This window comes from Diabrotica undecimpunctata, chromosome 4 (genome assembly GCF_040954645.1).
Source record: "Diabrotica undecimpunctata isolate CICGRU chromosome 4, icDiaUnde3, whole genome shotgun sequence".
NCBI classification, from domain to species: Eukaryota; Metazoa; Arthropoda; class Insecta; order Coleoptera; family Chrysomelidae; genus Diabrotica; species Diabrotica undecimpunctata.
The window spans coordinates 151,507,404-151,531,000 of record NC_092806.1 but is presented as its reverse complement, the minus strand read 5'-3'; the positions used below and the strand labels follow the sequence as shown (position 1 = coordinate 151,531,000).

The following is a 23,597-nucleotide window of genomic DNA, read 5'->3' as shown; positions in this document are numbered from 1 at the left end:
TTTAAGTAACGCTGTAAACAAAATGACGTAAAATTCGCCTTTTTTGTAGCAAAATATAATCATATGCACGCATTATCACGACAGTCGCAGCCGCTGCCATTTCCATGTCGGACATGTTGGCGTTGGCTCTAGAGGAAACAGACTGATATCGCCCCAATACTCAACCAAATATGTGGATGCCTCACCGGACGTGGGAATACAGTTGACCCAACGTTGGCTCCAACGTTGGCGCCAACGTTGGATCCCATGTGTGGAGCCGGCCTAGAGCATTTTGCCAAAGAAGCTACCTACCATAGTACTGGAGTCACCCTAATTCAACTAACCAACGATCTTAAACTCATTTTCAAAAAGTCAGTAAAGCATACTTGGCAAAACTTATGAAAAAGAGCAAAACAACTCTTCATGAAATCCAACCGTTCATTGGTCACCTCTCCCTAGACTTCCTAACTAGAATAGAAGCATCGATTATTAGAAGACTCCGAATGAACCACACTAAACTTACCTATGGTTTCTTGATGTCCTCTGGAGCTCGTCCAATTTGCCACCATTGCAATGTTTAATTGACTGTAAAACAAATCCTCACCGACTGCAAACAATTCACCAACTTATATAAAGCACTGCACTTGAAACCTACTCTTAAGCAAATGCTCAACAACCCTACAGAGATCACAAAAACTATATATAAATAGGTAAAAAGAAATAAAATAAGACTTACTCATAATCAATTTAATTTTACTACCAAAACGACCGGTTTCGCTTTCTACACTTTGCAAAGCATCTTCAGGTCAAACGGTACAAAGTAAATTAAATGCTGAAATTATAAAAATCCCATATTAGGGTGCTGTCGTATAAAGAGAAAGACAAAAATTACAGTAATTATGCCAATCATGTCTGTGTTTATTAATATGAAAGAATTGATTAAGCAGACAAAGTAAAAATCCACAAATTGGTATGAGACAGAGGCGCACGCCGTGGGAGGGTTTGGGGTTAAACTCCTCCCCGCCAGGGCCATATTCCGACACTGGTACTGACAAATTTTAAGGACTCAAAATGGAGGTAGCATCATAAAAAAAATTCGGTGCCCATCCAAACCCCCACCCCCCCAGAGGGATATTCTAGGTGCGCTACTGGTATGAGATAATCTATTGAATTGTAATAAATATTAGTAAAAAAACTACTACTTACATGCCGGTACAGGAATTATTAGTTATGATCTCCGGGAAGCATAGTTTAAACTATCCTGTATTGATTACTATTTAAATGGGAATAAGCCACAATTAAAGGTTAAAATACGTTTATTGACGTTTCAATTTAATATTTAATAATAATTTTGTGGGTGTGCAAGTTCTTTAGCTTGTAATTATCAAATTTTTTGATAAAGTGAGTTTGATTGTCAGATGATGTCAGATATGATAAAATTGTTAAACTGAAACAATTAAGGACACTTAGGGACAAACAGAACACAATTAAAATGACAAAACAGACATTAAATTTAAAAAGGGGGCATTTATTGACACTACATCACTTTGTAGGAGAGGAACTGTTAAAAATTGAGTTTTTTGTTGTCTACTAGACTTTTAAGAAGTAAATTTGACAAGCTAATTTAGGTTAAAGTTTGACAGATATTCTTCTATTTCTTAGTATTATAACTAAAGTTAACTAGTTTTTGAAGCAAATAGATATTCTGAAATAGTAATTAAACATTTAAATGGGAAATTGTAAGCTAAAATGTAAAATGAATGAAATTTAAATGGACAATCAAAGTTATTGAAATAATTTATTATATAAGAAACTTAAAGAGTCAGAATGACAAAACAAACTAAAGTGAGTATTTGGTAACAAAATATTAATCCAAATATGTAATAAATATACAAATTTTTTTTTGAAAAGACTTATTGTCGGCGTGAATGAGCTATCTGTAACGGTATGTGTAAAAATTTTTATTTTTACATATTATTATAATAACTATACAGTTTACAAAAACCGCTAAACTTTACAAGAAGATTTAACCTAATAGACATTAGTTAAATTGGTATAATTATTATTTGTTTTCATTATTTATTATATATTTAATATTGTTCTTAAGCTATTTTTGGTGTCATTTTAAAGTAATTACTATTTAAATGGGAATAAGCCACAATTAAAGGTTAAAGTTTATTGACGTTTCAATTTTCACTTCGGAAATCGTTCCCAAAATACAAACATTAGTAAATTAAACAAATTTTGTTTTTTTGTTACTAAGTGAAAAAATTTTCATTCACTATCAGCAATACAGTATGTTTAACAGAGTTTATAGGATTTTAAATCAAAATAACAAAAATCTAATTTGAATAGTTTTTCGGGTGCGACAAAAGATTTCAAGGTGTTTATTTTACTAATACAAGAGTGATGGATAACCTTAACTAGGCTGTACATATAAAAAAATAAAAATATTTAAAAATGAGTATTATTTCTTTAAAGGCAGCATGATGCAGGATTGGGATCTTTGCCTGACCGTTTAGTGACATTGATTCTTGTGAATTCTTCTGCTATAGTTGGATGGATGCCTACAGTTTCCATTAAATCCTTTACTGTCAAATTTAATTTAATTGCTGTGGCGAATCCTTGAATGATTTCTCCAGCATTTGGTCCAATGAAGTGCAATCCTAAAACTTTTTGATTACCCTCTCTATTGGCGACTACCTTTAAGTAACAGTTGGCAATACTTTTTTTTGGAATTAAGAACTCAGTAGGCTTGTAATATCCGTGGTATATTTCAATATTGTTTTCACCAAATCGTTCTATTGCAGTTTCTTCGCTTAATCCAACACAACCATACTCTAGAGGGCTGAATACTGTAGTGGCTACGTTTTCATAGTCCATAGTTTGACTTGCACCGCCGAATAGACGACGAGCTAAGAAAAGTCCGGCAAGAATTGCCACTGGGGTAAGTTCTGGCTTTTTATATAAAACATCTCCTACGGCATAAATATTAGGTACGTTGGTCTGTTCGTTGACAGTGTCAATCTTTTCCCCGTCGCCGGCAACTTTGACACCAGCGTTTTCTAAATGTAGCTCCTTCGTCATGGCTCTTCTGCCAATAGCAAAGAGAACTGTATCAAAAGTGTCTGTGAATGTTTCTCCTCTATCGTTGTTCCAAAAAACACGCAATTTGCCGTCATTCTCCTTTTTAATTTCAGTGGAGACGGATTTGTGTAAGAATTTAACTCCTTTCTCTTTCATCTCGGCTTGAATTAGATTGGCCATCTGTTGGTCGACGCCTTTCAGGAGGGTTTTTCGCACCATGATCGTAGCGTCGTATCCAAGACCGTTTAAAAATCCAGCGCACTCTAAGCCGATGTACCCAGCACCAACGACTAGAGTTTTTCCTGGGGGTTTTTCTAAACTGAAAATATCGTCACTGCTGATTCCGTATTCTACAGCACCGGGTATGTCTGGATATCGGGGCCTGCCGCCGACTGCTATCAGAATATTCTTTCCTGTGATTATCTTCTCGCCATTCTTCGTTTGGACGTGGATCGTGTGAGGGTCGATGAATGTACCTAGACCGTTGATGTATTCAACAGATTTATCTCTAAGTTCCACTCTGGTTACAAAATTAACTGACTTAATGTGACCTTGTACAGCATCCTTGAGCGCTTCCCAATTGTGTGAAATATTTTCTGGTTGAGGTAGTTGCCATCCATATGTTTGGGCATCATGGACGGCTTCTCCTAATAACGCCGCCAGGTGCATCAGCTTCTTGGGGGTGCATCCTACGTTGACACACGTACCTCCCAAACCCCATTTCGTACCTCTTGGACTGGGAGTGACGTAATCGAGAACGACGACTTTGGCTCCTAAGTTGGTAGCTTCTTTGGCGGCGGTCAAGCCACCTGAACCACCTCCGATAACGATGAGGTCATATTCTGCAGTTTGATGGCAAACTCCAGGACACTGTATTTGTTCAACATTTTTCTTCACAGTATTTTTTTTGGGACAAAATTCACAATGGGATCTTTTAAAGGACATCGCATCATGGAATAACGAAACTATAAATTTGGGAAAATACTTTTTCTATCAGGGATCTAAAAATTCATTTATAGGTTGACACAGTCAGTGTCAAATAATATTGAAAATAACAGACGTCTAAAACTAAATTATTAGAAGAATTTTTCACCAAGTAACAAAAAAACATTCATTGAAACAACAAAACATTCAACGAAACTAAAAAAGAAGAAGTAAATTTGATTTTAGGTGACTTCAACTCGAAGGTAGGGAAAGGAAGAGATGGAGAAGTAGTAGGAGAACACGAACTTTAAACACGTAATGAAAGAGGTAAAAGACTAGTTCAGTTTTACAAAGATAACGAACTTATCAAAAACACGTGGTATAAACTCCCAAGAATATATACATGGAAAGCACCTAGAGGTGATGGTGAAATTATAATAAGAAATCAAATCGATTACATAATAATAAATCAAAGATTCCGAAATGCCATAATATCGGCTAAAGCGTACCCAAGAGTAGATATAACAAGTGACCACGATCTAGTTCTAGCAAACATGAAACTCAAGTTAAAAAAGTTAAAAACAACTGTTAACACCGAGAATCAATCTGAGAAAACTAAAAGAAACTGATATATACCAATAAATCGAGTGCACAAAGAAGTTCAGGAAGTAGAACGGTAAAAGCAATTGACAACAACAGGTACATGGAGGAAAGTAGAGGAGATCTTGAGAAATATCAAAAAACAAAAACTTCAAGAAGACACATTATCTAAAAATAAACAATGGATCACACAAGAGATAAAAGAACTGATGACGGAAAGAAGGGCACACAAGAATAAAAACGAACAACAATACAAAAAAATTAATAAAATAATCAAACAGAAAATCAAAAAAAGCTAAGGAACCGTGGCTATCAGAAAAGTGTGAAGAAATAGAAAGGTTAGATAAACAAAATGACAGTTTTAACATACACCGGAAAATCAAAGAGACAGCTGGCATATACAAGAAGAAGGGTATCGGAAATATCATGGATAAAAATAACAAGATAATAACGATATGTAAAGATAAAATAAAAGGTAAAAGATAAACAGATGGAAAGAATACATAAAAGAGCTATTCGAAGACGACGAGAAAATCGAGGTCATTGAACCAAGAGGAAGAAATGGCCCACCAATCACCAAAGACGAAATTGAGAAAGCGCTAAAACGTACAAAAAATGCCATGGGACCAGATGAAATACCTAGAGAAATCTTAAGAATATTAACAAAAAATCATATAGGCACACTAACAGAATTATTTAATGACTTTTATTATACGGAAGAGATTCTTGGAGAGAGGGAGTAACGAAGGCGATGAGCGCAAGAGATCTTAGAGAGGGCCAATGGGATGATAGAGTGTCATGGAAATTGGGCATCGGACAACGTCGCAAGACGTTTTAAAACCGATTGATATATATATATATATATATATATATATATATATATATATATATATATATATATATATATATATATGAATATGTAAAGAGCACAGGACAATTAGCTTGATGAACCATATTCTAAAAGTGTTTTTACGAGTGATACACGAACGTATCTATAAAAAGCTAGATAATAGAATAGCTGAAAACCAATTGGGATTCAGAAAAGGCTTTGGCACCAGAGAAGCATTATTTAGTCGAGATGTCAATTGCGACGTATTCATATGTCTAGTCGACTTCAAAAAAGCTTTCGACAAAGTACAACAACGAAGAATGGCAAAAATACTGCAGAACACAGAATTAGAAGACGAAGACGTGAGAATCATTGCCAATCTATACCGATATCAGAAAGCCATATTACGAATAGACCTATAAATCGTAGAGTAAGACAAGGATGCGTGTTTTCCCCTTTACTTTTTAATGTATTCAGAAACATTGTTTAAAAAGGCACTTCTGAATAATCTTAGATACGCAGAAGACACAATATTCCTTGCAGACAGCAGAGGAGGACTACAGATCTTGGTTGATCGCATTACCCAATACTGCGAAAGGTATGGAATGGCACTGAATACAAATAAAACAAAAATCATGGTGGTAAGAAAGAACCAGATTGAGGAAGACACTGTTTATGCTAAAGGAAAACTTTTAGGCAAGGTGCACAAATATCAGTACTTAGGTTGCGAACCAAATGAAGAATGGGATAGAAGTACGGAAATAAAACGGCGAATTGAGATAGCTAGAAGTGCTTTTAATAAGATGAAAGCAATATTATGCAATGGAAAACTCAACATCCAAATTAAAACTAGAGTATTGAGACGCTACGTGTTCTCTGTACTGTTGTATGGAGTTGAGGCCTGGACAATTACAGGGGCGACAGAGAAAAAACTCATTAACTTTGAAATGTGGTATGAAGAATGTGGAAAATATCTTGGACATAACACATAACAAATGCGGAAACGCTACGAAGAATGAAAAAAGATAAAGAAATACTCAACACTATAAAGAAAAGAAAAATGAGCTACTTTGGTCACATACTAAGAAACGAGAAATACGAATTGATGCGACTGGTCATACAAGGGAAGGTGGAAGGCAAAAGAGGACCGGAGAAGACGCAGATAGAGTCAAATGGGCCATAATGATCGCCAATCCTTAGGGATGGGGCACGTTAAGAAGAAGAAGAAGAATAAAAAAACAAAATTTGTTTAATTTACTAATGCTTGTATTTTGAGAACGATTATCGAAGTGGAAATTGAAACGTCAATAAACTTACTTTAACCTTTAATTGTGGCTTATTCCCATTCAAATAGTAGTTCGAGAACTATTTCCGAAGTGAAAATTGAAACGTCAATTAGTTTAACCTCTAATTGTGGCTTATTCCCATTCAAATAGTAGTTATATATTTAATATTATTGTTCCTGTACCAATGGTCATAGTTGTCGAGGTACTTAATGTAAATAAAAAAAAAATAATAATGCAGGCATCCACACCGGAAACTGCTTCTGATCCTGAATCCTACTTCTACAATTTTATTATTGCGTGGCGATTGCGAAAACACTATAGTTCATTTTACAAGTTAATTGCTCTGCTAAAGAGCCAAAACGAAGTATCTATATAAGCGAAGCTACTAGTAGAAAACCTTTAGAAATCAGTTTCAAATAAGTTGTGTGTTTTTGAAGCCATATAATCTAGCGCTACTTCAAGCAATGTCATACAAAAGGCTAGTGATAAAGTCAATCGATTATTTAATTAATTACACAGCCCAACAAAAAAAAATTGTTTTCTTGCTGCCGAAAAAAAATCAACTGGTTTTGGTTAATTCATCTGTGCTGATTCCAAAAATACAAACCTTTCCTTTGTATCAGCTCTAGTTTTCGAGATATAACACACTCATCAAATACTTAAATATTCTTACATTTCTGTATATTCCACCACTATAACTGCAATATGTTTATAAACCAACTTAACAAATTCTAATACAAATACATACCAATGACTTCTAATTGAAGTGTACTTTTTGGAAATGCCCATAACTTGAAATTAGCGCTAATTGCTTTTTACCTATTGTCCGATATGTAAATAGTATTTTCTCTGAAACGGCCTTAATAAATTCCTAAATAAAGTCAACTGCGTTCGATTGTAAAATTTAGTTTGAACTTGAGTTTCGTTGCAAGAGTTTGTTTTTGACAACTGAAAACCATGTATTGTTGTGTGAATAACCCGGACGTTTTTTGCTACATATGTGGCGAGTACATTGTAAAGGAAAGTAGAAAATCAGTTTGTGATTTTATAAAAAGGGCATATCAATCCTATTTTGGTGTTCATTTAGGAGATCAAGATAAATCCTGGGCTCCACATGTAGTGTGCAAAACTTGACTGCAAAACTTGCGACAGTGGACGAAAGGACAACGAAAATGTTTAAAGTTTGGTGTACCAATGGTATGAAGTTACCATACCATTAGAGACCATTAGAGACACCAAAATTACGTACTACCGTAATAGAGAGAGAAAAAGATCTTTTGCCTTTTTTTTCTCAGCAAAATGATATGGTTTTTTGTAATAATATTAAAGGACTGTTAGACAAAATGGGTGTATCAGAATATACACCAGATCACTGGCGTCTTTTTATCGACAGTTCCAAACGAAGTTTAAAGAGTGTCCTTTTACATAATGGCAACAAATATGGAAGTATGCCCATTGGGCATTCTACAAAAATGAAAGAAGAATATAAAACAATTTCGCTGGTGCTAAAAAACATCAAGTATAACCAACATCAGTGGGCGATCTGTGTTGATTTTATGATGGTGAACTTTCTTCTGGGACAACAAGGTGGCTATACAAAATATCCTTGTTTAATGTGTTTTTGGGATAGAAGGGCTAAGGACAAACACTGGAGTAGAAGAAAATGGCATCCCAAATATGCTTTAGTTCAAGGAGAAGCTAATGTAGTTAATGAAGCATTGGTCTACCGAGAGAAAATAATATTACCTCCGTTACATATTAAACTAGGGCTGATAAAACAATTTGTAAAGGCCCTAGACCAGAATCGTCCTTGTTTTGAATACTTGTCCAGCAAATTCCCTGCACTTAGTAAAGAAAAATTGAAAGCCGGAATATTTGATGGGCCTCAGATACGACAACTTATAAAAAATTTGTATTTTACAGAATCGATGACTAAAATTAAATGTAATGCATGGTGCTCTTTTGTGAAAGTTATGTAAAATTTTCTTGGAAACAATAAATCGGAAAATTACCGGGATATAGTGAAAGAAATGCTCAACAATTTTAATTGGCAGATATGTGTGATGATTTTTGTAAGTACATTATTGTACAATAAATATCTTACTTTTTATTAGTGTTTTTATTTAATTGGTAGCAGCACTACATATATGTAGCTAGTGCTGCGTTAAATTACCCAATATGTTAGAAATGTGATCTGTCGTATTTCCTGAAAACGATCTGATGGAGCAAATCTGGTGGCATTTTTGGATTCAGCAGACCCAAATTACCTAGAAACAGTAAAAAAATTTCCGGCAGCAAACTATGTGTTTACCAGTGTTATTGATGTTTACTGTTCAACTTAAACAAGTTATTAAATAATTGATTAAAACATGTATAAAAACATTATAGTGGTCACATTTAAATCAATAAACTTTTAAGTAACAAGTATGCAGATAAGAAGATTTAAATAAAAGCCTTTTTATTAGAATATTAAACTATTGTAAATTTGTTTATTTGAAAATAAATATTTTAATTTATTTTGAAGGACAGAGAATATCAATAATAACGTTACGCCTTAGAATATAAATAAAAACTCAAGAAGGAGGATTTACTTTTTCAACTATTAATTAAAATAGACACCTCAACAAGCTTCCAACTTGCCAGTGGCGTACCTACTGTTTTTCCGGAAATGTGTATAAAAAGTATAAAGACAATTTTTTTTCTTTTTTAATGTAAGTTTATGAAGTTCTTTTTTTGTTACATTAATTCTTGTGGAAGAACAGTAGAGTAGCAAAATTGACAAAATAAAGTCAAGTATTAAAGGACAAAATTGTTGATTTGTTGTTGTTTGAAAGAGTTGTAACTCTGGAATACAGGACATTCAGACATTATTGCCACAAATTGGTCTCATTGCTCTTGTAGTGATCATTTCCCAAGTTATTTTTTTCTGTTCAAACTTGGCCGTACCGTACTGATGATGACCAACTAGACTTTATCTAATTTCCTTTGTATTCACGTTGCAAATTTTGCCAATACTACTTCCTTATCTACATAAGTTTTTATCTCGAGTCATACCAACATCAATTCCCTTTACCTATATGTCCTGCCTAAGGGTTCCTCCAGGACAATGCACATTATAGGCAACAGTTCTCTCTATTGCCTAAAGTTCTATGGAGTCGAATGCCTTTTCATAATCAACGAAGCCAATGTATAAGTTCAAGTGATATTCATTGGCCTTCTCTATTAGCATTCTGACTGTAAGAAGATGATCCGCTGTACTGTAACCCTTTTGGAATCCTGCTTGCTCTACCGGTTGATAGCTATCGAGCTTCGACGTTAACCTGTTAGTTATTACTCTCATAAACAGTACATTTGGGGCACCAGGCAGATTGGCCTATAGTTCTGCAGATCTCCCCTGTCTGCATTTTTGAAGAGAATATTGTTAAACTTGTGAAGACATTCGTTGAAAAAATTTTTCAATTTTTCTAAAATATTTTCACTCCCCTCAACATTTCTACAATTATTCCATCTGGGTCCGGAGCCTTATTGTTCTTTAGTTGTGCCATAGCTTGTTTTATTTCGAAGGATTCTATCTAGGGAGTATTTCTGAGTTGACATTCGTTATCTTTTTGTTAAGATCTTCCTTTGCTGTGTTATCTGGGTTCTTGTTTGAGGAATATAAATCACGGTAAAATGTTTAAGTAACTTTTAGGATTTCGTTCTTTTCTCTTATTTCTTTTCCATCTTTATCCTTCAATGAGATTATTATAGGCTTTCCTAAGTTTGATCTTAAGCATTTCAGGCCTCGGTTCTTTTCTATTACGTTTTCTACCTTGTTTTAATTATAGATCCTTAAATCTTTCTTTACTCCCTTCTTTATTTGTTTATTCAATTTTTTGAAACCATTGGTGTTTCGCTTTCCTTCGCTTAGAAATGTGCGTCTCTTTTCTATCAACCGTTTTGTTCCATCACTTATTCGGTCTTCTTTATTTTTAGTTTTCTTTGCAACAGTCGGTCCTGCTTTCTAGAGCTTTCGTTGCACTTCTTTCTTCTCTAAAGGGCGCCCACCATAGAATTTCTCAAAGAACTCTATCATATTTTTTTGCGTGGTTCTTTCTTTATTCCTGTATTTTTCCACCAGCTGCCTTATAATGAAAATTTTATCTGTTGTTGATCTTTTTTTTTTCGTCTTCATAGAGAGGGGTCTAAAATCTTTAATAGATATCTCAGTCAAGGACACGCTGCCTAATTGAACTTAGTGCAGGATTCATTCTTCGTATTCCCGGCGATAGTTTACGAGGTACTTTAAAAAAGATTCTCTCGTCGCCGAGTCTACTCTGTCATCCAGCACTTCGAAAACTGAAGTGGCCTCTGTGAGGCCGAGCAACACTTCCAGAGCACTACCTTTATTTATCCACAGACTGTCAGTTGATCCTGACCCTGTCCCTGACCCGTTTCTCTGTTTCCTTCTTTTTTTTTTCCAATTTTTTCCAATGCTTCTTTTGAATGCAACAACTTGTAATCTCCATCTTTTAAGTGTATCTGCTAACTCCATACTCTTACGTGTAAGATTTTTAAGATTTCAAGCCTCTATCCCGATTTTTTTTAACCTGTAATGGTGTTCCCACCAAATAGTCCTCGCCCGAAAATCCAAAGGAAGGCTCAGTTTGATTCTGGAACGTTTTATCTCAGGAGGAGTACGGTATATAGATAACAATTCAGTAAAATTCCCGATCCTTAAACGAGATAAAATGGTTTGATCTAATCGGTTTTTTGGGATTTTCTCGTAGTTTTGACGTTGATTCTATATGATTTGCGAAGAATTGAATACAGAGGAACTTGGTTATAGCGTCATTGAAGGGTCCAGTAAAAAAATGATGCTATATCAGTGACGTTATAAAAGAGGTAGAAAAAATGAAATTTTAACGAAGCAAAATTTCATTACGGCATTATTTATTACAGCTGCACTTAGGATAAAAAATTAAGAAATAAAACTTATGTATATGAAACTTATATTTTTTATGAAAAAGTTCTCTAATGCTAAAAAAAGTCAGTTATTTTCTTCTGCACAACCCTTTCCAAAAAATAAAGTTTTTCTGTAGTGTCCTTAATAATCTAAGCTGCTTCTTTAGTAATTGTGGATGCCTCCCTGAACTGGTAAAACCTGAATATAGTCTCAGCAGCTCTCATTGATTCTTGGATTGTAGGACAATCAACGCCGTCTTATTCTTCTTCATTATCTTTTCAATATCCATTTCCATATCTAAAAACTGAACTGTACCTATATAAGGATGGTAATGTTCATGGGTTCGCCATTGTCCATACAAAAAATCATCCTTTTCAAAAGCTGTTTCCGATAATGGCACTCCGATAAACTTCTCATGACTCCTTGGTCCTTGGTAGGCTGCAAGACACTCGTGCAGTTGGCTGGTAAGAAAACTAGATTGATATTGGTCAAATTAAGCTTGGGATGGGTTGCACAGATATCAACTAATAGAAGAATTTTTCCTTTTTTTTTGGAGAGAGTTCCTTGTCCCACTTTCTCAACTCTTCTTCAAAAAAAGCAAAAGTCATCCACGCTTTTTTGTTGGCTGTGTAGTTTACAGGCAGTTTTTTATGTAATTGAAATATCTAACTTTTCCCAATAACCAAAAGCTTTCTTTTCTCTGTACCTGTCATGTTTGCACAAACTAAAGCCGTGACTCTTTGTTTTGAAAGCTTTCCACCGACACATTTTTGATTTTTTAAATTTAAAGTTTTGTCTGGCGTTAATTTGTAAAAGACACCAGTTTCATCGCCATTGAAGATATCTTCATCCTTGTATGGTTGCCTTTGTTGTGGCCATGTGTTTTGTAACCAATCACCTGTCACGTTCTCGTCCACACATTTTGTCTCTCCAAGAATTTTCGCGAAGGAAATTAAGTGCCGAGCTTTAAACCGATCTAGCCAGCCGTTAGAGCATGTGAATCTTCACCAAACAGTTTTCCGAACTCAGTAGCTTTCTCCTTTAAAAGTGACCCGGACACAGGAATATCAGAACTGCGACACAGCTTGAACCATTTGAGTAGAGCTGAATCTACATCACCACGAATGCACTTCCTAATCCTTTTAACATTTTCTCCCTCCTCATTAAAGGCTTGTTTAAAATTTTGTCCTTGTTTTTTAGAATTGAGCCGACAGTCGAATTAACAGGTCCAAATTACCGACATACATAAGCAATTTTTGACCACTTTCAAATACTCTTTTAACACGATCTTTATTTTTAATAGGCAAAGCCGAGCCGAACACAATTTCACTGTAGCGAAAATTTATTAAACTGACAGGTTTCTTTCTCGGAAACACAAAATTTAACTGTTAGGATGGCACCGATAAATGGGAAATCATAGAACTGTCCAGGTCACATAACTGTACACGGGATAATCGGGCTTTCTCACATTCTTGGAAGGAACAATGCCGCAAAGCCGGAAACGCATTGCACTTTATTCTTCATAAAATAAAAAACGACAACCTACTGTAAAATTTTATGACGCTATACACGAGGCTTACTTTATTTTTTGGCCGATAAAACCGGGTTTTTAATAATGTTATCGAATAGTTTTTGGCTGGACCTATTAAAAATTGACGTTACAACCGAATTGACGTAACTACCAAGGCCGTAATATCCTAGTTCCACTGTATTAAGTTTTGATTATACGATTTATGCCTAGATGTGAAATGCACACTTAACATTTTTATTTTCTGATTATACCTGCCCAATGGTCCAATATTAGTGTGGAGTAGCATGAATTTCCAAAATGGAAATCAAAACCACAAAATAAACATATTTTTAACTTGAATTGTTGATAAATTATTCCAATTAAATGTAGTAAATAATATTATCATACCACAAGAAAATAGTTGAAAATAACACTAAACAAATCTTATTCAAAACGTTAAAATTGCCATTTTTTCCCAATTGGTAATTCTGTTCAAATTTAAAACTAAGAAAATAAATTATATTTTAAAACATTTTAAAGTTATCGGTGTATGTAAATTTAAAAAAAAAGACAAGTTTAATAATTTTGAAATAAAATTCACGCAATTTGTATGCCAAGTTAATATTAGATATGACTTTCCATAAACCACGTAACGTTAAAACTCACATAATCCATTATCCAGTACACTTTTCCACCGATTAGTATCAACCGCCCGATGAAAGATTCATTTTTTCCAGCCATGTGCCACCTGTGTAGCCGTGAGACAGAGCTACATTCAAATTTCCATGCGCTCGGCAGTCTCCTATCAGCCAATGGATCAACAATAATTCTCCAATATTCTCTCCACTAATTCTCCGTATCCAACGCTATGTCGACGACATCGTGGAGAGCGGCAGTTGGGGGACTCGCGAAGTGCGCTCGGGTTTGAATTTCAAACCTCGTGACGGAAATTTGGATTACAGTTTTAAGGGTGAGTAAAAAACATTTGAATAAAGCAGTTTTTTTTAAATATTTGTTTAATACTTTTATGTTGAAATATTACAAAATATAAATTTGTATTACTTTTAAATCTGTGATATATATACATAAATATGAACAATACTTTTTCAATACAAGACAATAAAACAATAGATTAAAAAAAAATTTAGTATTCTATTGTACTTTAAAAAGGGAGCCCTCTAGTTGCTCCTGGGCCTGAGATATGCCCCTTGAAAGGACCAAAAATAGCTCTCTTTACCCTATATTTAAAGAACTATACCTCTGAGCACAGCGAACCGATTTTAATTCGCAAGATTTAATTTTTTTTTGTTATTATCTTAACATTTTGATGAAATAATTTACAAATCCACAAAAGATAAGTTTTATTTTATAGCTCAAGAAGAACGAAAAGAAAACCTACAGAATTTTATGATTTTCAATTAATTGTCAAAATTTGGCCAACATCGAAGAAAATAATGTTAGAGAATATATTATTTTAAACAAAAATGAAACAGCTGAACAACAAGAATTTTCTTTTGAAGATTTTATTAATACGATAAAAGGTAAAAATGTTACATTCGGAAATAATTCATAAATGTTAAAATTATTGCACAAAAGATTATCCTATATTAAAACAAAAACAACTGGGAAAAGTTATTTAAACACGACAGGAAGTTCCTCGGCTAGGCGATTTGGACACAAGGCCAATATAAGAGTGCAACCAACTCCAATCAGCTGAAGAAAGTTGTGAAATACTAGAGGGTCAAAAAGATTACCATTTGGACGACCACCTAAAGAAGAACCTTCTAAAAAACAGTTAAAAAGGCGTCACAATCGTCACAAATGGGGAAAAATTGTAAAAACAGCTGAATTAAAGAATTTAAAAAACCTTTTAAACGAGTATTAGTAAATTACAATCCATTTAGCTGATTAGAATATACAGCTGTTTAAAAGCAGCCAGTTTTTCAAAAATCGAATTTGTTATTATTTGTAAACTTTTATTAGCAATCTCAAATTTCACAAAAAATTTGGTGACAGCAGTTCTTTATGTTCACAACTCATCGAATTTCTTGGCCCGGGCCTTTAACTATTTTTTGATTGCCCAAAAATTAAGTTTGAGCTCTTTTATCCTATATCTGAAGAGCTATATCTCTGAGTCTAGTGAACTGATTTCAACTCACAAGGTCTCTTTTTTTTGTTACATTGTCAACTTTTTCATGAAATAATTTACAAAAGTTTTAGATAAGTTATATTTTATAGGTAAAGAGGAACGACCAAAAATTAACTTTTAACCAAAAAAGGAAAAACATTTTAGAAACCGGTACTAAATTTTTAATCTTTCTAACGAGCATTAGTAAATTAAAATCCATTTCGTAGATTTAAAGATACAGCTATTTAAAAATAGTCAGGTAATACTTTTTCCTGACACTCTTAAATTGCATAAAAATTGTATGTATGTATGCAACAATGTCTACTTATTGAATTTCTTGGTCCGGACTTCAAACATATGTGGTTATGAATTGTGGTTTAATTATTGTGCAGTATTAAAACTCAACGAATTGTTAAAATAGATTACAAAAACCTACATTTTAAGCGTTTAAGGAAGCCTTTAGGTAATAGTGAATAAAAGTTATGGCAGTTTACGTGAACGCTAATTTTGCTTACTGTTTAAAGTTAAAATTTTTTAGGAAGCGACAAAAATTTAAATTATAGGAAATGTAGAAGGACTTATAATACTCATAGACCTTTATTAAATTGAAAAAGTGTTAATCTATGCAATTGTTGGGCAAAATGCGTTTTTGTTAATAGTGCTAATGGACTAGAAATTCTTTTTTCCGTTTTTTTTTTTATTTGAAGTGCATTTTCTCTGCAGAACGTTTGAAGTAGTCTTTGTAAATATTTTTTAATATTTTATGAAACTAACAGTATTGTAAAGTCTTCTATAATTTCTATAGTCTAAATTTTCGGCACTTTGTATCACTCAATAATCACGAAAAAGGCAACGACAGAGGAAGAAATTACACAAAGATTAGGACAAACAAGAACAGCAATCCGACAACTTAACTCAGTATGGTGGGATAGACACCTAAATATAAAGACAAAAATACAGATTTATAAAACATTAGTGCGAAGTATTATGACATATGGGGCTGAAAATTGGATCATAAACAAAAAAAACAGCAGTAAAATAGTAGCAACAGAGATGGAATGCCTGTGGGGATGCTGCAGAGAAACAAGAATGGATAGGAGAAGTAATGACGAAATAAAGTAAAGAACATCAATAAAAACAGACATACTAACATATATAGAACAAAAAAGACTAAAGTGGTATGGACATGTAAGAAGAACTAGCGACAGCAGATGGATAAAGAGAATAACCGAATGGAGCCCCATAGGAAGGAGGAAAAAAGGACGAGCCCGAAAATCCTGGAGGAACGAAGTAGACGACGCCATGAGTAAGAGAGGCCTAAACGATGGAGAATGGAACAACAGAGAGAGATGGAAACGGTTGAGCGAGGGAAGGCAGTGAATACTGTAGAATCCCTAAATATATATATATATATATATATATATATATATATATATATATATATATATATATATATATATATATATATATATATATATATATAATATATCGAGAAAAGGAGTACGACCGTCAATCCAATATAAATTAAGGATCACTCAGAAGAGTGGTGGGTTTTTTCGGTCAAAAGGTGGAGAAAAAAGACAAAGTTGATGGCTACTTCATCTATTTATTAAGACTGATAATGCTTTCTGATTAAGAAAGCGAAACGTCTTCAATAAATAGATGAAGTAGTCATCAACTTTGTCTTTTCTCTCCACCTTTTGACCGAAAAAACCCACCACTCTTCTGAGTGATCCTTAATTATATATATATATATATATATATATATATATATATATATATATATATATATATATATATTATATATATATATATATATTATATATATATATATATATATATATATATTATATATATATATATATTATATATATATATATATATATATATATATATATATATATATATATACATATATATATATATGTAATATTGTTTTTTTTTATTTCTTTTTTTTTGTAATTTATAATATTTTTAACGTAATATGTTTAAAAGTATGCTCGGTATTTTTTCCATATTTAAAACACAATACACTAATTGGAAACCGCGGATCATGAGCAAGGTAAGTTCATTAAATCAAGAAATCCAAAACTGGATGAACGTAAAAATATTAAATTGCGACTTTTTAGGTGAGTAGCAAGCAATTAATTTTACAGAACGGTGGGAAACGCTCTAACAATTTGAGCTTGAATTATTGAATGTGAAATCTAAACCCTCTGTCATTTGTACGTTGTTAATAGAGATAAATCAGGATGGAAACTTAATGACTACAAGGAATTAATGCTTCACTACAAAATTTAATTCCCAACAGCTAAATATGAATTTTGAATATAATTAATTTCATTTCATAATAATTGAAATTAGAAATTAAATAGGGTAATTGACCATAAAATTGGGAAGTGCTGGAGTTAATGCTCTCCCGCAATCAATCGTTTATGCGACACAAAATGTTCCTAATTGAATACAGGGCATTTCAACAATTTAGCATTGTTCATCTCATCCAATTTTCTATTATTTTTCTATTTCTCGTGACATTTCTATATTATGTGCCAGATTTAATTAGAATAAATAATTTTTTTATTAAGAATATTATATTTGATGTTTATATTTCCACCTCGGCAAATGGGAATAAGGAGATAATTTCTTGGTAATTTTCAGTGGTGTTGCGAAGAAACCCGAGCTGAAGAATAATTCGTCTTGTTAGTACATAGAAAATGTAATATCTCTAAAAGGATACGGTAGACCGGGTTAATCCCCACATCTTATGACAATTTAAATTTTTAGATTTATTCTATATTAGGTTTTTTATGAAAATACCTATACTATAATTGAAATTTTCCGCTTCATTGGGTATATAATATTGGTAAAACAATGTCATTTACGTATTTAATAACAATATTTCCCTAACTTTAGCAAAGTGTCGGTATTTCTCCGATCACCGGGGTAATTACAACAGACGTTTGGGGTAATCCCGACAGTAGTAATAATAAGAAAATAATAAGACAACTGATGGTAACGCTATATACAAAAACGTTACTAATACTTAATCAAAAATAAGATAAGCAGATACATAAGTATTTATTTATTAAGCTCAAGAGGCCTTGAAGGCCTAGGTCTGAAAGATTTAATTTTTCCTTACAATTACTATTACATATTATATATAATGCTATATCCTATACTACTATAATATAAACAATATTACATTTGTTTATATAAAACACTTAATACTACACTTAATATTCCTTATAGTCTTTTCATACATTTCTTCACCATTTCCTTCCATTGTTTTCTGTCCAAAGCTTTTTCTTTCCAAATTACAATATTCCTTTTTCTTAAGTCTTCATATACGCTGTCCTTCCATCTTCTTCTCGGTCTTCCTAATTTTCTTTTTTGTATTGGTTTACGTAATAGAACCATTTTTGGCATTCTCGCCTTTCCCATTCTTTCGATGTGTCCTAAGTATCGGATTCTCTATGCTTTGATTGCCGTCGTTATTTTTGGTTCATTATATAGTTCTTCAAGTTCCTAATTATTTCTTCTTCTGCATTGTCCATCTATTTTTACGCCTCCATATATTGCATGTTATATTTTCTCCCATCTTTCTAAAAGGTCAATTTCTGATTTTTTAAGCACCCATATTTCACATGCATATGTAGCTGTAGGTCTGATAACTGTTTTGTAGATTCTTATTTTTGTTTTTCTTGAGACATATTTGGATTTCATTAATGGACGAAATGCTTCATACTTTTTGTTTGCTTTTGCTATTCTTGCTTTTATCTCCGCTTCCCCGTGTCCCTTTTCATCTACTTTTACACCCAGGTAAGTAAATTCTGAAACTCTTTTAAACGCGCATGAATTTTCTCCTTCTACCTCCAATGTGGAATTGTCTTCTTTTTCTTTAATTGTTTCTCCCATTATCATGTATTTTGTCTTTTCCTCATTTATGACAAGACCAAAAATTTTTGCTTCTTTTATTATATTGCTCATTAATTTTTTTTGGCTCTTTCTTACTAGTGTTAGATCATCTGCGACTACTATACATTGATGATCATTTTTAAAAATCGTTTCCTGTGTATTTATTTTACTTTTTCTAATTATTCCTTCCAGTATTATATTAAAAAGAGTGGTTGATAGTGGGTCTTCTTGTCTTAATCCTTCCTTTGTTTCAAAATTATTTGATTTATGTCCCTTCCATGCTATTTCGTTTGTAAAGTTATCCATAGTCATCTTTACCATCCTGACGATTTTACTTGGTAGGACCATTTCTTTCATTAGTGCGTACGTCTGTAGCCGCTTTACCATATCGTAGGCCTGTTTAAAGTCGATAAACAGGAGGTATACTGCTATTTTATGTTCGTAGCACGTAGTCTGGATTTCTTTTAACACAAATATTTGGTCTGTCGTTGACCTATTACTTCTGAATCGTGCCTGATATTCGCCCAATATCTTTTCCGTGTATTGATTCAGCTTTTTTCTTATGATGTTAGCCAATGTTTTGTACACGACTTCTAGCAACGCGATACTTCTATAATTTTTACATCTCATTTTGTCACCTTTTTTATGTATAGGGCATATCCTTGTCCTGGCCCATTCTCCTGGCATTCTTTCTGTTTCCCATATAATTTTCATCTTTATCTCCTTGTGTAGTCTTTTTCCTCCTGCCTTTATCATTTCCGCCGATATTTCTGTTATTCCTGGGCTTTTATGGTTTTTTAGTCCTCTTATTTTATTTTCTATTCCTTCCCTCGTAGATATATTAAAAATCAAAAGTTGTTTCTATAACAAAGAACTTAGTTCAAAGTTTCACATTTTTCACACATTTTAGTGTTTCGAAAAATATTTCAAAACTTTCATCAAGATTCGTTGTCATCACATATTTTTGATTCATCTATATCTTCTTCGATTCTTCAATATTAATTTGTTTTCGATACCTTCTTCCTTTATTTATAGTCTTGCGTTTTAATGCGCCCAATTTTATTTGGGATCTATTTTCAACTTTCAGTTGTTTACTGTTTTCACTATTCAAAATTTTTAGCTTCAGATTCGGGTTGACCTTTGGATCCTGTATAACTTTTTCTAGTCTACGCTTGCCTTTTAAGTCCCTAATTTCTTTTTTCTTTTTTGTGTCTTCCAAAACCGTTTTCATGGCTGCCAGTCATAATAACTGAGTGTTTTCTGGAATTTTTTGAATTTGGTTTATTATCTTTAAATGAAGAGGTGATACTGATTCCAAAATGTCTTTGAAATAAGACAGATTCTCAGAGGATTTTGGACAAGAATTTGGTACATTTTTGTCTTCGAACTACCAGGTAATGGATTTTCATAATTCCTACTTAATTCTAAGCTGGTTGGTGCCTTGGTTCCATATTCCTGTACCGTATCTTTTGGATTATGTTCTAAAATCTGACAAGTTCTGATTGACACAAGTCTCGTTAGCGCTTGCAAGCTCCCCAGTGACATTATGATTGTGTTCATGAAGAGTTGAAGCAATGCTGTTTCATAAACATTTTCAGAGTCAACGACGACTGGAATTTGAGTGTCTTGTTCAGTGACAAAGTCTAAATCAGTAAATTTTTCAGGGCTGTACGCTAAGATCCCTGAAGCACTAAAGCCTGAAACTCCTTTATCCATCGTTGTGACTTTCAAGTAAGCATAGAAATCTTCTGAAATTGGTTTTTCCTGAAGAACCTGTCACACTGTATGTTGAATGCTTTCCTCAGGGGGCCATAAAACGACAAATCCAAAGGCTGTAGTTTAAGTGATGTGTGAGGTGGTATTGAGACAACATATATATGAATAGATCTACAATAATCATAACTATCAAGAGAGATGTGACTCCCCTAATTGTCCATGATCAGTAAGACGGAATCTTCTTCTGTTGGTTTTACGCTGTCTTTGAAATGTGTGAACCACTGCATGAAGAGGTCTTCATTTGACCAGCCATTATGGGAGCATTTGTAAATAGCTCCAGCTGGTCCACCTTTCTATAACTTAGGTGACATTCTCTGCCTAGGATATATAAACATAGGTGGTATGTATGCTCCTGAAGCACTCAAAGTGCAGACAATCGTAATGTTTCTGCCTCTTTTCCAACTTGTAACAGAGCCCACCTGATGTCGGTCCCTAGTAGCTAAAAGCTTTCCAGGTTTTTGGACCCTAGATATACCGGTTTTGTCCATATTTAATATTCTAGTAGACTTAAAAGGACGTTTCTTATAAACTGCTTCCAAATTGGAAAAAAATAAATCCACTTCAGATTTGTTAAAGGCAATAACTCGGTTCAGACTTGTTGCTGAAGGTTGTCTTAGGCTTAAGGTATTATTCCTCTTACAAAATCCAAAAACCCAGTCCTCCCCTGCCATTTTGGTACCTTTATTAACATTATGTTTTATTTTTAACTTTTCAGCAAGATCTCCGTAAGTCTGTCAAAGTAATGCCATAAAACTGGTTTGATGAGATCAGCTAATATAGCTTCTTGTTTTGCTGAAAAGTACGATTTCCTTCCCAAGGCTGGTTTTTCGTTAGAATTAGATTTGAGACTGTCGTGAAGCGTATTTCTTGTAATATTCAATTCAGTGGCAACACTTTTTACGGATCGTCCACTTTGAACCAATTCAAATGGCCTTTTTAGTGACTCCTCGTTCAATTTGCCCCTTTCCTTTGTTCTTCTTCTCGATCTCACCATCTAAAACACATCAAAAGCAACGTCTTTGATTTCAAATAACTATTTTAATTTTAATTTTAAAATAAATGGGGTAATAGCGACACCTATCGATATTTTTCCTCATTGGTGTGTCGGCATTACCCCTGTAGGACAATATGGAGGTTACGCAATTCTGGGTAAGTAAATTCTATTTATCTAAGTGTTTTTATAATATTATAATTTGTTATAGAGTTACATTTATTTGTAGAGAAGTCAATAATTAGATCAAAAACTAATAAAACTCATAACAATTCAGAATAAAATAACTAGTTTGTTTGGATAACAGAAACTAACTGAGAGCTAACTGTGGTGTCACTCGCTAAGAAGCAGCACTATACAGTAACGTGTTCAACTAAAAATAAAACCAAAACCCACTGTGTCGGTATTGCCCCGTATGTCGGGATTCCCCCGGTCTACCCTACTTAACGTAAAAAGTAAACTAGATATCCTTTGAATGTAATAGCAATTTATACTCCTAAGAATAACAGATATGTCAACACAAGAGAAACGAAACACCTGCAGAATACAATATACGAGACTCTATAAAACGAATATATGATTATTATAAGCGATTATAAACGATAAAAGATAATCATTTTTTAATAAAACAGATGTTAGCAAATGTGTTTCCTCTAAAAACGAATTTTCACTAAAGCAAGTAATATTGGCTCTATCGTACTCGTATATAAGGATTTAATGATTCCCTCTTTAATATTGATATTGATATTGAAATTGTAGTTTTGCCGGAAATCGCATTAAGCCGTTTTTTACCGCTTACAACTGACTCCCTTTCACTTGTTGACCTCAGATTGCTCGTAAATTATTTTTCCTTTAATTTTTGTTATATTTTCTTCATTTTACAATAGATTCATCCTTTTACTATTATTTTTCAAGTTTTACCCTTTTCAAAGGGTTCAGCTTTTGTCTATTTGGAAAGCAAATATGTACAAAAATTTTATGAACTAAAAACTGCGTTAATTTGTCTTATCTCATTGTATCTTAATTAATAAAATACCAAATAAGCCCCAAACGAATAGAAAAAAAAAAAAACGTTCTATAATAGATTCGTGACTATAGGCATCTAATACGGAATTATGTCGTTTATTTTCGTTTCTGTTTTATGAGATTTTTTATCAACGCTGAAGGTAAAACCTTGTACTTGATACTTTAATCTAAAATTAGTAATCTATAAATGTCAAACTATGGGACTATTCTCTTTAAATCTTCTCTGATTTTATACTTTTTATTTATTTAGAAAGAAGAATAATAAAAACAAAAAGTCTTTTTGTTAAAAACAGTGTGATGGATTTAAATATCCAATCCAATATGCTCCTGTCGTAAAATTATACGACAATAATAAAATACTGATGGCAGAAATGATGTTTTTAATAATTCAATAATTTTATGACTGCAAAAACTGTGAAGGGTAAGAGCTAGCTGGTTTTATGATTAATAAACTATGAATAAAACATCAAAAATATTAACTGTCTTCTATGTGTGCACAGAAATATGAATGTAGAAACATAACAACAAGATCAAAATACTGGGGATCTAAAGGTGATTAAATTAAAACATTTTAAAACTGTTTAATCTATTCAGTGATTTA

General features: G+C 33.1%; 2 protein-coding genes across 2 annotated transcripts in view; one reads left to right on the top strand and one right to left on the bottom strand.

The window, feature by feature from the left end:
• Nucleotides 1–2,248: 2,248 nt before the first annotated feature.
• LOC140438514 (thioredoxin reductase 1, mitochondrial-like) lies at nucleotides 2,249–4,095 on the bottom strand. The gene has a single exon (XM_072528175.1). It carries the CDS (start codon nucleotides 4,009–4,011, stop codon nucleotides 2,455–2,457), a length of 1,557 nt encoding a protein of 518 aa, XP_072384276.1. The 5' UTR covers nucleotides 4,012–4,095; the 3' UTR covers nucleotides 2,249–2,454.
• Nucleotides 4,096–13,910: 9,815 nt separating this feature from the next.
• The window catches only part of LOC140438513 (melatonin receptor type 1C-like), a 100,806-nt gene continuing 91,119 nt past the window's right edge, over nucleotides 13,911–23,597 (top strand). Inside the window, exon 1 of the mRNA XM_072528174.1 lies at nucleotides 13,911–14,130. The gene's annotated coding sequence lies outside the window, so the exon portion shown is untranslated. The remainder of the gene's footprint in view (nucleotides 14,131–23,597) is intronic.